This window comes from Mustela erminea, chromosome 6 (genome assembly GCF_009829155.1).
Source record: "Mustela erminea isolate mMusErm1 chromosome 6, mMusErm1.Pri, whole genome shotgun sequence".
NCBI classification, from domain to species: Eukaryota; Metazoa; Chordata; class Mammalia; order Carnivora; family Mustelidae; genus Mustela; species Mustela erminea.
This window is the reverse complement of record NC_045619.1, coordinates 103,934,925-103,952,364: the sequence shown is the minus strand read 5'-3', so window position 1 is coordinate 103,952,364 and position 17,440 is coordinate 103,934,925. Positions and strand designations below refer to the sequence as shown.

At 46.2% G+C, this 17,440-nt stretch overlaps 1 protein-coding gene across 1 annotated transcript; it reads right to left on the bottom strand.

Moving 5' to 3' along the window:
- Nucleotides 1-5,985: 5,985 nt before the first annotated feature.
- FGF23 (fibroblast growth factor 23) lies at nucleotides 5,986-15,942 on the bottom strand. Its single transcript, XM_032349071.1, has 3 exons — nucleotides 15,591-15,942; nucleotides 9,884-9,987; nucleotides 5,986-8,305 (listed from the first exon to the last, which is right to left on the bottom strand). Exons 1-3 carry the CDS (start codon nucleotides 15,784-15,786, stop codon nucleotides 7,868-7,870), a joined length of 738 nt encoding a protein of 245 aa, XP_032204962.1. The 5' UTR covers nucleotides 15,787-15,942; the 3' UTR covers nucleotides 5,986-7,867.
- Nucleotides 15,943-17,440: the final 1,498 nt, after the last annotated feature.

The window sequence follows — 17,440 nt, the reverse complement described above, 5'->3', positions numbered from 1 at the left end:
GATATGGAGCTCGATCCCAGGGATCATGACCTGAGATGAAGTCAGATGCTTAACCAACTAAGCCACCCAGGTGCCCCACTGATTATTTTCTAATTCTGGTTTTACTTCTGTATTTATTAATGGGTATTCTACAGTAGGAAAGAACTTTCCCTCCTTCCCTACCTGTTTATTTATACCACTGTGAACTCAGGGGTATTTATTCAGTGACTGAGAATCCAGTAGTATTGTTATTTTGTGCTCAGATTGTCCCAAATTTGTCCCGCGAGGGCCCTTTCAAGGTGCTTCTTGTGTGCTGTTGGTATATTTCCGTCATACTCTAAGCGCTACTTTCCAGCATAATAAGGTGCTCCCAACTTGGATTATTCTTTTGCAGCCCCAGTCCTGGGAATTGGCTTTTTCTCCAAAAACCCTGCTTCCTTTTAGTGGAAATGACATTTAGACACCAAGATCTGGATGCCAGGTGTGCCCGTTGCTAATTTCAGTCTTCCTTGTTTGTTTGTTGGTGGTGGTGTTCTTTTAAGTTTTTTATTTATTTGTCAGAGAAAGAGGGAGAGAGCACTCACAAGCAAGGAGGAGGGGCGGGGTGGCAGGAAGAGGGAGAAGCATGTTCCCTTCTGAGCAAGGAGTCTGATATGGGGCTCAATCCCAGGACCCTGAGACCGTGACCTGAGCCAAATGCAGACGGTCAACTGACTGAGCCACCCAGGCTCCCTCAGTCTTCCTTGTTATTACTGCATTAAATTCCAGTGTGTGAATGTACCATAGTCTATTCTATTGTTGAGCACATAGACCATTTCCAACTTGGAAGCTAAATGCTGCTGAAAATACTTTTGTTTTTTTCCAAGTCTTTTGCAGACATATGTTTTCACTCCTCTTGGGTAGCCACCTGGGAGTGCAATTGCTGGGTAACAGAGTAGTTGTGGATGTGTGCTTAGTCTATGAAAACTTTGTCCGACTTTTCTCCAGGGTGATCATATCATTTTATGCCCACCAATAAAGTATGGCGATTCATATTCTCACCAACATTGGATATCCTAAGTCTTATTTTAGCCATGATGGTGGATATGTGGTGGTATCTTGTGGAGGTCATAATTTTTTACTAATTTTTTTCTAATTTTTACTAATTTTCACTAATGATATAGAGCACTTTTTCACATGCATATAGTCTATTTATGCAGCATTCTTTGCAAAATGTCTTTTTTATTTTTATTTTTTATTTTTATTTTTTTTAAAGACTTTATTTATTTATTTGATAGACAGAGATTACAAGTAGGCAGAGAGGCAGGCAGAGAGAGAGGAGGAAGCAGGCTCCCTGCTGAGCAGAGAGCCCGATGCCGGGCTCGATCCCAGGACCCTGAGACCACGACCTGAGGCGAAGGCAGAGGCTTTAACCCTCTGAGTCACCCAGGCGCCCCACAAAATGTCTTTTTTTTTTTTTTTTAAGATTTTATTTATTTATTTATTTATTTATTTATTTATTTGAGAGAGAGAGACAGCAAGAGAGAGCATGAGCAAGGAGAAGGTCAGAGGGAGAAGCAGACTCCCCATGGAGCTGGGAGCCTGATGCGGGACTCGATCCCGGGACTCCGGGATCATGACCTGAGCCAAAGGCAGTCGTCCAACCAACTGAGCCATCTAGGTGTCCCCAAAATGTCTTTTTAAAATTGTGTTTGTCCTCTTATTTTTGAGCTTGAACTCTTCATACGTTATGGAGATATAAGTTCTTTGTCAGCTATCTGTGTGCATGTGTAAGCGTATATACACTTTTATGGATTCATAATATTCCAGTTTTTGTTTTTTCATTTTTAGTATTTTTCAAATATTTTATTTATTTATTTGAGAGAGTGAAAGTGAGAGAGATCACAGAGGGAGAAAGAGAAGCAGGCTCACCACCGAGCAGGGAGTCTGCTATGGGGCTTGATCCTAGGACCCTGAGCACATGACCTGAGCCAAAGGCAGACACTTAACTGACTTTTCTAAGTGATGTTTTTAATGAGTAGTTGTTAATTTTCATAAGACTGATTTATGGTTATTGCTTCCTGTGGTCTAAGAAATCTCTGCCTAACTGGATTATGAAGACCTTTTGTTTTGTTTTAGAAGTTTTATAGTTTTCCCTTCTACATTTTGGTCTTTGTTCTATCTGGAATTAATTTTTGTGCAAGGGGTTGAGGCTCATGGTTTTTCACATGAATATCTAGTTATTCCATCAGCATTGGAGAAGACTTTCTCCCTGGATCGCTTTGGTTCCTTTGTCAAAAATCAATTGACCATGTAAATGTGGTTCTATTTCTGGCTTTCTTATTTTCCTTTTCTTTGGCTGTTGCAAGTCCTTTGTATCTCCATGTACATTTTCCAACAGACTTTATTACAGAAAAGGTGAGAAGGTAGTACCAAGAGTTTCCTGTGCTCAGTTTCCTCTACTGTTGATATCATTTATTATCATAGTGCATTTGTTACAATTAATGAATCACTACTGATGCCTTATTTTTAACTAAAGCACATTGTTTATTCAGATCCCCTTAGTTTTTACCTAATGTTTCTTCTGTTCCAGAACTCCCAGTCCCATTTTTACCATATTACACTTAGTTGTTATGTCTCCTCAGGTCCCTCTTGGCTCGTCAGTTTATTGTTAGACTTTGGTTTTTGATCACCTTGGTCGTTTTGAGGGACATTGGTTGGATGTTTTGTCAGATCCCTCTCTGTGGGACTTTAAGGTTTTTCTCCTGATTAGAGTTGGGTTATAATTTTTTGAGAGAAGAATACAGGTAAAGTACCATTTTTATCCCATATCAAGAGTATGTACTATGAACACGACATATTCCTTTAGTTATTGATGTTAACTTTAATGTTGATCTTGATCACCTGGCTGAACTAGTGTCTATGAGGTCTCTCCGTGGTCAGGTTACCCTTTGGGAGAAAGTCAGTTTGCACGGCGGAGCTTTACGTTCCCCTCCTTGAAGACAGAGTATACACGTGATTTTTTTGGAATTCTGCCTGAGAGAGTAGACTCTTCTCCCTCATTTATTTATTTATTTATTCAATCACTGATTTTTTTTCTGTAAGATTTTGAATTTTTGAGTCGAGACTATTTATTGGCTCCATATAGGATCCATCTTGATGGACATTTAATATGTACCTGGACCTGAAAAGCGTATTTTTCTATAGTTTTTGGGTTTAGTGTCCTAAAAATGTAAGTGTTGTGAAGTTCATTAATAGTGTTTCTCAGGGGCACCTGGGTGGCTCAGTGGGTTGGGCCTCTGCCTTCGGCTCAGGTCATGATCTCAGGGTCCTGGGATCGAGTCCCGCATCAGACTCTCTGCTCAATGGGGAGCCTGCTTCCCTTCCTCTCTCTCTGCCTGCCTCTCTGCCTACCTGTGATCTCTGTTTGTCAAATAAATAAATAAAGTGTTTCTCAGATATTTCTATCCTTACTGATTTCCTTTTTAAAATATTTTATTTATTTAAGAGAGAGAGTACAAGCAGGGGAAGCATCAGAGGAAGAGGGAGAAGCCAGCTTCCTGACAAGCAGGGAGCCTGACATGGGGCTTGATCCCAGGGGAGACACTTAAGAGACTGAGCCACCCAGCCATCCCACTATTTATTCTTTCCTTTCCAATCTACTTTAAAGGTTGTTTAATAATTTTTTTCTTTCCAGTTATTGTTCTTTTTCAAGTATGGATTTTTAAAACATTTCCTGAGATTCCTGATCTGTTTATTCTTTGCTGTCATACTTTCCTTTAAAACCTCACATTTATTTATAATAGCTGCTTTAAAGTTCTTGCCTGCTAATTACAACATCTGGGTTGGTTTCTAGGGATTGCATTTTCTCTTGACTTGGGGCCATTTTCCCCTTTTTCTCACAGGATGTGGGTGATACTATGTATGGAGTCTGGTTTATGTCATCTTCCTTTAAATGGCATTGAGTTTGTTCTGAAAGACCGTTAAAGCAGCGGCAGAGCATTGTGGCCTTGTCAGGCATGGTGTGATTCCCTGTTACAGCAGGTCTGTTTCAGTTTCAAATTTAGTTTTTGGGGTGTGTCCTCTTAGGGGCCCATTCTAAAGATGTGGCCTTTCAATGTCTCAGTTAAATGTCGATGTGCTCAGTGAGCCCCTTCACCCTGGCCTCGTTGGACCTCTGATAGTTCTCAGCATTTTTATGGCCTCTGGTGTCACTCCCTGCTCATCTCCCAGTTCTGTAGCAGAAGGTCTTTGTAGGGTCTTGGTGAATTTTGCCCTGTGCAGGTGCAACCCAGCCCTTGGCCAGAGGCCTGCAGTGAACGCGCAGACTGTGACGGCTCCCCTCTGCGCAGCTCTCCTTCCAGCACCCCTGCCCCCACGAAGCCAGCTGCTTTCTCAGAGCAGGGCAGTTGCCACCCCTTTCTGGGCTCCGTCTCCTCCGTGTTGTGAGGACAAGAGAGGTGATCATGGTGACTTGCTGTTTTTCTCCCAAAGATGATAGTCTGGAAACAATTGCCTCATCTATTTTGTTTTCTAGCTGTTTGGGCAGATGGCACATCTGGTACCGGTTCTGTCTTATGGCCGGAAGTTAGGCAGTAAGTAAGTTAGGATGTGTGCAAGTCATGCACAAACAGTAAGTATTTATACAAATACGTGTAAGGGCTGTAATGCTATCTTTATCCCACCAGGATTTATAATTGTACAGACAAGATAAAGGTTAGGCTTTAAATACTGGGTGTCCTGCCTATGGTTAGATCTCTGAAGCTTCTAGCAGCCAGATTGCACAATGTATCATAAAAGTGGGATGTACACATTTTTCTTCACTTACCTTCTCCCACTCTCACCCCACTAACTGTGTTGTGTTAAAAACTTATAAATTTTCCTCTCTTCAGGGAGAACTTTCATGGACAGAGAAAAGAACTCTTCCAGGTCTGTGGAGGGGCAATGTTTATAGGACACCTTTCTCTACAGTGTTTAATTCTCCTTCTGTAATGGAAGGAAGACCTATTTATTCCAAAATGGTTACTTTGGCACAATGGTTTATTTGGGCCAGAAATAAAACAGAATCACTTATCCCTTCTGCCTTTTATTTCAGAAATACTGTGGAGGGATGAACTTTATAAGCAGAGGCGATGTTAAAAAACAAAAACAGGAGAAATTTTAACACAATAATCTGCCTTTGGAAAGTCTTAACGTTTTATGTGATTAAAGAAATAAGGCATTTGATCTTTAGTCCTGTATTTGTCCTGATTCCTGTCCCTCCCCCTTCTCTGTGGTGCAGAGGACTTGGTATTCAGACTCTTGGATGCAGTCAGAAGACAGTGTGGGGTTGTCAGAAGATCATTCCAAGGCAGGTTAAAATAGCATTTCCATTTGTTACGGGAAAAGGCTAGCCGGTAAAAACTAACTGTAGTCTTGAGCTGATGTAAATTTGAATACAAATGTGTATTTGTATATAATTGTGATGTAAAGGCCTCCTGGGCATCTTTGCTTCCTGTGTTTGGGGAGTTGTCAGGTAGAGATTAAAGAACGAATTCTAGGGGCACCAGCTTCAGAAAGAGAAGTGGGTTCATTATCTTGGTGTCCTGCTACAAGGTCTCATAGGGCAGTAACACTGTCTGTGTCCAGTACATCGCAAATGATTCACTGGGACATTGACGTGGTTAACTCTGTGGGTATTTGCCAAATACAAAATTATCTCCTTAAAACACTTCTGAACTCGAGTGATCAGAAATTCAGTGTTGATAAAAAATTTTCCTTGCTTTCAGTAATGCTGTCAATCAAAATTGCTGAGTCCATTTATGAATGGCAAAGACTGACTTTTAAAATTCTGACACTCTATTTGAATTCAGTATTGTGGTCTCTGGATTTTCACAATGCTGCCCTCCCATAATCCCTTTCGTTATCATATTCTGACATGATTTCACCTAGTAATACAGAAAGGAAAAAGCTAACAGAAGCTGAGATAAATTTTATTTTTCTTTCAAACAGAAGAAAGATAAAAGGTGGGGTTACACTTTTATAAATATCTATAAATATTGAGCGATAAGCAAATTTTCCAAATAAATAAATAAATATTGCCACATGCTAAGGAACATAGGAAATTGTGGGGACTACCCCGGCTCTGCCAAAGGAAGAACCCCTAATAAATGGTATTGCGTGTATAAGATTATGACCAGTTTTCTGCCAAAGTCCTTTCCGGGATTTTATGTCTAGTTATCAGTATGGGGGAGCTTCCAAAAGCTTATAAACAGTATAATATCTCTAACAGGAAATGAAAACTATGGAGAAAATATTTGCCATGCACTGCTATATGGGAGCATACACAGTTTTAGTGTTTCAGAATAGGAACCAGTCCTTAAAGTTCAGTTTAAAACCATCAAATGAAAACAGTTGTCCAATATTTCAGAAGTAAAAAGAACAGATTTGTTTCTAAGGCTGGGTGCATGATGGCAGTGGGAAAAAGCAAGGTGATGCGAAGAAGCTGTTGCTAGATAGCATTCTGCTCTGTGGGTGGCCATCTAACAGAGGTAGGAACATGGGACCCCCTCTTCCCCTCCATAGGAAGACTCTGAGTCAGGTGGTAAGGCTAGGTAGAGGGAGGATGAGCATCAGGCCCACCTGGCTGGTGCCTCAGCTGTTGGGTAAGTGAGGTTTGGTTTTCACGGGACCAAAAACTGTCTTCATGTAATGCCCCCAGAATTTGCAAGTGGCCAAGACTGGAACATGGCAGCCCAGGAGGGTTTACCTCTGGAGCCAGCGCTGGAGAGCGATAAGCAGAGCATAGAGAAGAACTGACAGTGTTGTCTTTGGGTAACTCCTACATTTTGATCCCCTGATTATTGGACTTCTTTTCCCCTGAGTCCTTGATGCCACTTCACTTCCACAGAAAACGGAACCCAAGAGCAATCCCATTGTCATTGCGAGACTCCCTCCCTGTGTCAGTTTGGTAGTTAATCCTGAATGCAATACTACTCAGCTGGGAAGTAGGCTTCATAAATGCCTCAGAGGGGAATTTGAATTTATTTCCATTTAAAAATTTATTTTAAAAAAAATTCCATTTCCTAGCAGGGGAGATTTTCATGAGCCAATGCCAAAGCTCTTCCCCTGGCCAAATTCACTAAAGCCCAAGACGGGGCCCATAGACAGGGTTATATCACGGTCTGCTTGGGAGCAGGCAGGGTCCTTCTCGTCCCTTCGGCTCTGGCTACATAGAAGGGGAGAGAGCCTGGCAAGGGGGGCCCACTCCACAGGGAGGTTGAATTTTCTAGCTTGATTTCTTGCCTCGGTCATCCCAGCGTTCTAGTTCCCTTTTGACGAGCCTACTACCCATTTTTCTGACAGCTCTTCTCCAGAGATGCCCAAGGAAGAGAAAAGCCTTGAGGTTAGGATTTTACCAGTTTGCCCAGGTCAGCTGTTAATGGCCTAGTCAGGGTTGCAGACTCAATGCCAACAGGGTCGAGGCTGGTGCCACAAACGTCAGGAGCAGTTGGAGATGCTGCTGGCGTTGGCTCTTCCCTTCACCTTCGAGGTGGTGAGCTCACTAAGCCTGTGTTTGGGTTTTAATGCTGGACTGATGGAAAGGAGAGGCATAGGGAAGAGGAACTGCCCGGGGTGTTGGGGGCATGGGTGGTGGTGGGGTGGGAATCCCTCTCTCCTTCAGGAAGACGAAACTTCTAGTTTTATATTTCTGGGCTTCAGAGCTCGGACAGTGGCATAGGCGGGGTGGGGAAGGCGGTGAAACTGCCATGACTCAGGCCTTAAAGGTACATTCTCGGGGGACCTCCGGGCGCTAACTGCCCGCCCCACCCCCACCTTCCCTTTCCCTGCGCCGCGGAGGGCGCGGGTCCCTCTGAAGACAGTTTGGTTTTCTGAAAGGCGGCTGGGAAAGGATTCCTTTCTGGTTTCCCTAGATGAACTTGGGGAGGGGGCGGCACCTGTCCACGCCCATCCCCCCCGCGTGCACGTTCACCCGGTTGCCTCTGAGCACCCCTAACGGGTCGCTGGCCACCACACTGTTGTCCTCGGCGCTCGGGAGCTCCTGGGAGCAGGAGGCCGGGGCCGGGGTCATGCGGGGCCGGGGCTTCAGCACGTTCAGCGGGTCGTGCTCCATGTCCTCGGCGCTGCGCGTGTGCCGCCGCGGCCTGGGGGTGTTGAAGTGGATGAGGGGGATCTCGTTCCTCCGGGACAGGAACTGGGAGTAGGGCGGCGGGTTGGTGCCCGGCAGGAAGGCCCTCTTGGCTTGGCCCAGGCTGACGAGGAAGCGGTGCTGCGGGGAGTGGTACACGTCGTAGCCGTTTTCCAGTGTCCGCTGTCGGAACCTGCAGCTCTCGGGGCTGAAGAGGTGCTGAAAGGGAAGGCGGTGGGGTGAGCGCCCCGCGGACCCCGGGCCTCGTGCTCCGCCCCCGGACCGCACCAGCCCCTCCGGGGTGGGGGTGCTGGGCCTGGCTTAGCCCCCCCTCCGGGGCTCCGTCAGGGGCCGTCCTTAACCCCTCGCTCCCTTCTGCGGGGGAGATCTGGCCTGCGCTTTCCAGCTTTCCAGTTGCCCAAGCAGGCAGCATGGCTGGGAACTGCAGGGAGCTGCGGCAGCGTCCCCCACAGCTCCCGAGCCCGGGGCCCTCCCGCCCTGCACTCGCTGGCTTGGTTCCGGGCTGGCCACCGCAGGCAGCCCTTTATCCAGCTTGTGGAGGGACGGCCAGCTTCAGTACAACCCGGGCCCTCCCGCCTCTGCCTTTGGCTGGAAGTTGGCTTGGGTCTGTCTCCTTGCCTGGAGAAAGGAGGGGGTATAGGATTTGTAGGGTCAGACATAACAGAGGGTACTCACACTCAGATGATGTCCTTTGGGATTTGGGGCTGGGAACTCTGGCAACAGATGACTAGGTTTGAACCCTCACTCTGCCACTAACTAGTACTGGGTTTTACCGAAAGCCTTCTAGGACCCTGCGCATGTTGTTTCCGTTAATCCTCAAACTCCACGGAGTGTTTTTACAGAGGAGGACTATCTATATGCCTAAGTGTGGTCCAGAGAGATTTTAACTGAATGCCTATATTGTTCCACAAAGAGTTGTCTACTTGTGGCCAGATACTGTAGTGGGTGCTGGGACACGGCAGCAAGCCAAGTAGGAAGTCATTGCTGTCATGGTATTTCTAGTGGGTCTGTCTGGTGGGAAGAGGTTCCTGAGATGAGCAGTCCTCAAAATCCTTTGGAATATGCCTGCAACCTGTGATTTGGGAAATCCTATGCTTACCAATCTGAATGACCAGCGACCACAGTTAAGGCAGAGATCATTCATGAGAGGTCTTCATTTTTTTCCTATTTTTTAAACGATTTTATTTGTTTATTTGACAGAGAGAGAGGGAATGAGCACAGCAGGAGTGTGGTGGCAGGCAGAGGGAGAGGGAGAAGCAGACTCCCTGCTGAACAAGGAACCAGATGAGGGACTCGATCCCAGGACTCTGGGATCATGATCTGAGCCAAAGGCACGTCCCCGACTGACTGAGCCACCCAGGTGTCCCCATGACAGATCTTTAACTGGAGGGAGATCCCAATTTACTTCTTCCAGGTGAGGAAACTGGTGTGGAGAAAAGTGAGGGAACAAGCCTGAGGTCAAGAAGGTGTAGTAAAAGAATCAGGAAGACACGCATGGCTTCTCACTAGAGGACCCACGTATAAGGTGCTGTGTAGATGCATAGATGGGTGCCCGTAGGCGATCAGACTCGAGGCTAAGAGAACCAGAACTCCAGAACCAGACTAGCTGGGGTTCAAGCCCCAGCTGCATAAACCTGAACATCTACTACTTAGATCGACTAAATCACTCCGTAAAAACATCACCAAGCACTGCCAGTGGAATCTTTCTAAGATTTTATGTTCTGGGGAAGAAACGAATTATCTTTAAATGGTGGCCAGCCCAAAAAAGAAACTCACGGATCCAAAGATGTTGCCTCGGAAGTCCATACACAGGTACCGCCTGCTCATCACACCTGTGATCACCACAAAGCCGGCATCCTCTGATCTGATCATCAGGGCGCCTACGGAGGAAATCATCGAGGTCAAAACGTGGCTGCGTGTCCCATTCCTAACTTTGAGCCCTTCCTGAAAACGCACCTGCCTGAAACCTTCCTGGGTGGATTCTCAGAGTGCTGATTTCATTTCACCCTCCCTTGTCCTTACTTGTTCAGCTTCATTTCTTCTGATTCCCCCCTTGCAAACTCCCACACCCCCCACCCCCTATGTGCCCCTACTTCCACCTCATGTCTGTACGGAGCACTCTGAACTCCCAGCATTCTCTCCTCCATGCAGGACACATGTTTCCCTCTCCCCTGTTCTGTCTCTACTTCCCCCATTGCCCGGCTAATGCCTCTTCATGTCTGTGGCCGTCATCACGCTCTCACAAGACTTCTGGGCTTTTGGGATTTTTAAATCGACACCGAGATGTCCTTCAAGGATCCGGCTTGTAAATAAAGCCTGACGTTCACTGAGGGATCTGCACGGTAGTCCGTGATCCCTCACCCGCCACCCGTTATGAACCCAGAACTGCGAGAGAATCGATCTCCCCCTCCCTTCTCTGCTTATTGAAGTCTCTCATCCAGGCCAGGCTCAGATGTCACTTGCTATGAAGAGTTTCCTAATCTCCCTATTCAGAATGAATGCCCTCACCTGCATTGTACAGAGTGTATGTCACTCACCTGACCTTGACCAAGTTCAGGTTATCTAGGGCCTCCCCTAGAGTGAGCTCCGTGGGAGGAGAGGGCTTATTTCTCTGTGTCTATTAGATACTACAGATGCACAGAATTTCTTCTTGGATCTTTACTGCTACTCTCTGTCCTCTTCTTGCTTGGCGGTGTCCACTCCAGGGCAGTCCCTCATGATCTTTCAGTGTCCCCACTCAACAAACAGTCTCCAACAAGGGCCTAAACCCCACACATACCGCCCACACTTTAAATAATCAGTAACTGCCTGCGCTCACGTAATTGTAACAATTGCAATGCGTTGTACCAAGGACCAGTTAAAGTCTAAAGCTGTTTTGTGGCAAGACTATCATTCAGCAAGAGTTCCACCCCAAAGGCTGCTTAATTACCTGACATTTTCTGCTAAAAATCATTTAAGTCTTTAAAGTCACTTGCATTTACTTACCACAGAATTTCCATATGCATCTCCTTTGGCCTCACAACCCCCCGCAACTGTTCGAACTTCTATTTTAGAAATGTAGTATGGAGAGGTTGAAAATGCCCGGGATCTGTGCTCAGGAAGTAGGATGACTTACACCTGGGTCTCCCCCCTTTCCCTGAGTAGGCTCAACTCTGAGGAGAGTAGCAGACAATACTTAGACACCAGCTGAGGATAGAGCTTCGTTTGGACTAAAATTGGAATGATTTGGGACAGAGGGAATGAGGGCAGGAGCAAGCCCAGAAAGACAAGAAAGCAAGAAGGCCAAGGAGAAACATTAATTTGTTCCCATGTTTGGCTAAGGGTCAGCCTTGAGGGAGGCTTCTGGAAGTGGGGTGGAGTATAGGAGGTGCAGAGGTTATTTAAATTGCCCCATGATGAGGTCTGCCTACGGGTCTCAAATATATGGCTAATCCTAGGACAATCTCTGAGAGAAACAAAGAAATGTGTAAAAATAAGTTTCTGTCCTGATGAATTTTCAGCCTAACTGGGAAAAAATTACACATAGTCACTGGTTTTGAGTGGTTACACTCAGGTACTTTACAGATTTTAAATTCTCCAAACAACTGTGATCTGGTTAGTCTTACTAGTATTAACATGGGTGGCAGCAGCATCCCCATTTCTGTGCAGAGGGAACAAGTACAGGATTTAAAGTCAGGACAGCCACTCTAACATCCTCTTCCTACAACCCAGCGATCACCTCCCACAGAAACCATCCCCAGCCCGAGGAGACAAAACCTAGTGCCAAGATCCGTGGCGCAACCCGTGAGAATCCCAAGTCACACTGCCCCTGAGAGGGTCAGGGAAGGGGCACTGAGCCAGGAACCAGGGCACGTGGATTCTGGTCCCAGTTATGCCACTTTCTAACTCAGTAGCCTTGGACAAGTCATTGTTCCAGCCTCAGGCTCCTCAGCTGCGTAAAGAGGGTGATAGTAACTGGCCTGCCGACTTTACAGGGTTCTGATCAGAAATGAACGCAATGGTGGTTGGAAAAGTGACTTTTTTCAGGGAGCACGGAGCAAATGGAAGGCATTAGGTAGCACGCGCTGGCCTGCCACTTACGGCAAGCCCAGACTTCAGCTTTCACGTGGGCCTGGTGCTCAGAGTCAGCGTGGGCCCTATGCGAGCCAAGTGAGCTCCTGGGCTCTGGGGGCGGTCCCAGTAGCAAACAGCCTGGAGGGGAAACTTGAGCAGCTGCTACAGATGATGCACAGTCTTGAGTCAAACCAATAGGAACCAATGAGAAAGTGCAGAAAAGGGAAGAAACAGGTGGCCTTCCCTTCGCCTGTGCGGAAGGCGTGTTTCCACAGGCCTCGGAGGTTCTAGGGCAGAATCTGGCAGAAGGAAGGCACGACAACCTGTTGCAGCCAGGTGGGCCTAATGGACTGGCCTGTGATACCAAAAGAAGCATGGGGTTGGGGTCAAGGTGTCCTCTAGGTGACCTTAGCCAGTGTAGTTCCTTAACCTTTGTTTTTCAGAGGTAGTGGGATTATTGACCTCGTTTGGTCATCTTGAGGGTGTAACGAGATAATATTTTTCTCCACAATAAAAACACTTTCTAAAATGTTAGTAATTTTATTATTGCCACTTGCCTCCACTCTGCTCTAGAAGTGGGAAATTATTGGAGCACCTGGGTGGCTCAGTTGGTTGACCGTCCAGCTCTTGATTTGGGTTCAGGTCATGATCTCAGGATCCTGGGATTTGTGCCCAGCAGGGACTCTGCTTGAGGATTCTCTCCCTTTCCCTCTTCTTCTGCTCCTCCCCTTATGCTCTCTCTCTATCAAATAAATAATAAATCTTAAAAAAAAAATAGTAGGGGTGCCTGGGTGGCTCAGTGGGTTAAAGCCTCTGCCTTCGACGCAGGTCATGATCCCAGGGTCCTGGGATCGAGCCCCACATCGGGCTCTCTGCTCAGCAGGGAGCCTGCTTCCCCCTCTCTCTCTGCCTACCTCTCTGCATACTTGTGATCTCTGTCTGTCCAATAAATAAATAAAATCTTAAAAAAAAAAAAGAATTTACCAAAAAAAAAAAAAATAGACAATGATTGGCTCTGTTCTATTCTCACGCTGGTAAATGATGATGGTGGATGTAAAGTGCTTCGAGCTCCTGGAAAGAAAGATACTATTTTGCAAGATTAAAGAGCCCCAGGATAATTCAGCTTCAAGTAGAGAGAGCACCAGTGGGGAAAATGGAAGAAGGAAAAATATCAGGATCTTGGACATGGTATTAACCACAGGTAATAGGCATCTCTTCTGCTGTTTTCAACGAAACGGGGATGGTGGGGAGTGGGCGGGTGGCCTTCTTCATAGCAGGATCAGAGACACAGATATCAGAGAGGCTCTCTGACTTCAGTGCTGTGAGCCCCAAAGGAGGTTATAGAATCTTACAGGCAGGTAATTTCACAACGACTGACAACCCAAAAATGGGTTGGGCACTCAGCTATTAATCAAGAATTGCCTAAAGCACAATGATCAAATGAACCAGCAAGGTATAATTAATTAGGAGGAATAAAACACCACACACCCTCCATCAGTGTAAGCATATCCTCCACCAGTCTGTGAATGACTTGTGCTACTTATCTGCACGCCTCAGTGTTTCCTTTTTCCGTTTTAGCTAACTTTTGACCTTTGTATATACATTTATTTGGGTAATGACACAATGACTGATTTGAATAGTATTAAGGTTTATGTAAAGTAGGACGAGTAAGTCTCCTTCCCCCCAGCAAGACCCCCCAACCCGAGTTGCCCTCTGCTGGTTTGTGTTGATTTCTAGAGACATAATGCTTGGCTATTGTCTACATCTGACAAAATAAAATCATTCCTAACAAAAAAATAAATAAATAAATAAGTCAAATAATTTCCCTTCATTTTGCTTCTTCTCAATCACTTTAATTCACTCCCCACTGGAATGAGTGCCTCCGCTGAGCCAGATGCCAGTAGATATTTGAGGAAAGAGTTCTCCAGCTCAGGCTGCGGCTGAAGGCAGAGCACTCACACTGTTCCACACACAGCTCACCAGAGCCGTCTCGCACTCTCTCCATCATGCTCAAGGACGGGTCTTTGAGGGTTTCTTTCAGTAAAAGCTTTTGTTAAATATCTCTTGAATAAAATGAGCAACACTTTATATGCACCAAGTGTATCCAGATTTAGTGCAGATTTTTACCATTCAACTCCAACCTGCTTTCCCAAATGTTGTCTCCCGAACCCTACCGCATCCCCTGGAGTTCTGGAAACTGCCTGGTACTTGCAGAGAACTTTGGTCCCTCCTCTCATCTCCCGTCATCATCCATTGAGCACTTGAAGAGGTAGGCATGGCTGGCTTTCCCTGCGGATGTATCTTGCTACAGTTTTAGGGACCTTTGATTCCACACAGCAAGGTCACAGAAAATTATCAATTAATTCAGTACAACAATAAGGGCAAATCATTATTCCCATAAGAAGTTTCCTTTAATGAAACAGAGACTGTGATTACTCTGTCATTCCTTCCATTTGCTCTAGGTTGAATCAGCTTGCATTCTTCTGTACCCTCGGCGTAACTTTGACCCATTGTTCTGAAGTAAAAGACCTTGTCTTTTTCCATACTTATCCCCCTCTTACCACAGAATCCCCTATGTAGGTGCTCACGAAGGCGCCCTCATTTGAATCGCAGCTAACTGATCAGCTGTGGACTGTGATCCAGCTTCTTGTCACAAACCTAAACCTTAAAATCATTCGGTGGCCTCATGTTGCCAAGCAGTTCCCAACTAGCTCAACCTGCCACTGAGTGGAAATTTCAGCTCCACAGAGAGGAATCACCAACCGATAGCAAACTGGGTACCTCTGAAGCCCCCAGGAAACATGCTGGGAGCATGGATGCATGGACGGTTCATGGGCTTGGTCAGACCCATCAAGACAACACACCTGGACAGTCTGTCTTTAGTACATCTTTCCTGGGAAGTTTTATCAGACCAGAATATTGGAAACTCAGAGCTGGAAAGAGCCCCTGAATTCATCTATCCCAATCCTAGGTCTGATACAGGAATCTTCCCTGTAACCTCCATTGTTAGCCCTGTCCAAAGTTTATGAGCCAAACTCAGTGTCAATGACCTATCTGGTTTTTCCCCCTCTCAGCTTCCTTGCCTTTCTTTCTGTACATTTTTGGACTCTTTGGATAGGACAAAGTGAGAGTGGCTGCTATTGTGGGAAGAGGGATTATAGTTAAGACAAATTAATCGTGTTGGAAGAAACAAGTAAATGCTAATTAAGAATCTTCTCCCCGGGGCTAAGCACATGTGTGCGCATGCACGTGTGCGTACACACACACACACACACACACACACACACAATTGGATTCCAGGCAAGAAGCTAGGAGGCTGGAGTAGCACTCTGGTCTAGCCCAAGGCCTCCCCAGATCCCTTGGAGGTGGGTGGAGGGAGGAGCTCTCCATCCTTCCCGGCTGGAAAAAAGCCCCTACTGCCCCTACTCACTGTAGATGGTCTGGTGGGGTGTGCCATCCACACGGCCATCCTTGTGGATCTGCAGGTGGTAGCTGTTCCTGGCAGTGGCCGTGTACAGGTGGGTCAGGCCACCCCAGCTGGAGCCGAGCAGCGGGGAGGCGTTGGGATAGGCTCTGACTACCCAGCACAGGACAGAGACCAGGAGCCCAAGGCGGGTCACTGACATTGCTCTGAATGGCTGGCTGGAGTTTGAAACCTGACACTGCCTGTGCCTGCCAGGCCTTTTCCTCCTCTTCTTTGTGGGTATCTGGCCTGCGAATCCTAGCTGGATTCCCTCCTTTTTTCCCTCGGACTTTTAAAGGGTAGCCGTGTGACATCAAACAGGAAAAACTGTACTGTCCACATCCTCTGTGTTGTAACCAGCCCGTTGGAAGAGAACGCAGAGCTCTCCAAGGTTCACGGAAGGCACGTCGTTATACGCACGCACACACACACACACACACACACACACACACCCCTCAATTTCATGCCAGCGCTCCAAAAAGTGAATGATGTGTGGGCAAAAGTTATCTACGATTCTGGGTTGTCTGTTGACCTGTCCCACTTCCACCAGGAAATGTGAAGGGAGCCAGCAGTTCTGGAAAAAAAAAACAAAAAACCCAGCTTTAGTCCTGCAGTCGACAGACTCCTGTGCAATTAATCTCTCATTGCGTCTACTCATTTTGGTTTTCTCCATCCTTTTAATTCTGATCAGCAACTGTGTATCCGGTGCTTTCTCTGTGCACAGCACCAGGTGGGTGTCTTGAAGGTACAGAAATAATACAGGACACCATCAGGCAGAGAGCACCCTCTGAGATCCTTCTTCATGAAGATACAGGAACTGCAAACAGAGTCCAAAAGCCCAAGTTGTCACCTTGGGAAGATTTCAAAATAGGAAGAAAGGAAACCAAACCTTGAGGTCACTGCTGCTCTATGAAATTCTGAGGTTTGAGTTCTCAGTTTTCCTAGTTCGGACTGTGTAAGGGCAACTAAACTGGTATTATGTTCTCTTTAACTGTATGTAGAGTAATTCAGAGACTTCATGGAAATGGGAAGGCTGGTGGCTGAGAACAGGGGATCAGAACCTGGGAAGGTCCCAGGGGCAGAGCAGCAGGCCAGGGTGTCTCACAGTTAGTGTCTCCTGGGTGGCTGGCTCCTGGGGCTGGACACTTCCTTGCAGACCCTGCTTACAGGTGTGCACTCTGGGAAGCTACACTTGATGGTGGGGGGGAGTGCCGTGCCTATAGTCCAATGGGGAGCAACTATTGCAACGCATGCCAGGAAAATACATACACGAGGACACTGCTCCTCTTCCAATTTTCCGCTCACTGAGTGCATGCAGGCATCAGGCTAGACGTCACGGTTGCCAGAAGAGAGAGCTAGGTGATCTCTGCTTCAATGAGGTCATGAGCTAACAGAGGAGGCAGAAACCATAAGTAACCATTGCACAAAGCACAATGGAATGTACAATCATACGGGTGCAGACAAGAGGTGCCGTTTGTTATTCTATATTTGTGCAGGTTTTTAATGGCTTAGAAAACATTTTAAAATGCTAATTTTTACATCTACCAGCTCATCTGAATCTCACTGCAACCCTGTGAGACAGTCCCACTAGACATTATCAATATTTTGATTTTATATACGAAGAAATGGCAATCATGGATTCATATGTCCAAAGTCACAAAGCAGTTAAGTGGGAGAGCTAGGACAGAATCTCCTGGTTCCCTAGGTTGCTTCTCCAGTAATAATCACAATGACAACTTAACACTTACTGAGAGCTTACTAAGTGCTTTCCTTGTAGTAACTCATGTCATCATCATAATAACCCTTTGAGGAAATGC

Bases quoted from the DNA above. Each gene is read 5' to 3' on its own strand.
- FGF23 (XM_032349071.1), bottom strand. From the start codon at position 15,786: ATGTCAGTGACCCGCCTTGGGCTCCTGGTCTCTGTCCTGTGCTGGGTA. The intron at 9,988-15,590 runs GTGAGTAGGGGC...TTTCCTCCGTAG, and splicing joins ACCCCACCAGACCATCTACA to GCGCCCTGATGATCAGATCA. The intron at 8,306-9,883 runs GTGAGTTTCTTT...CTTCCCTTTCAG, and splicing joins GAGGCAACATCTTTGGATCC to CACCTCTTCAGCCCCGAGAG.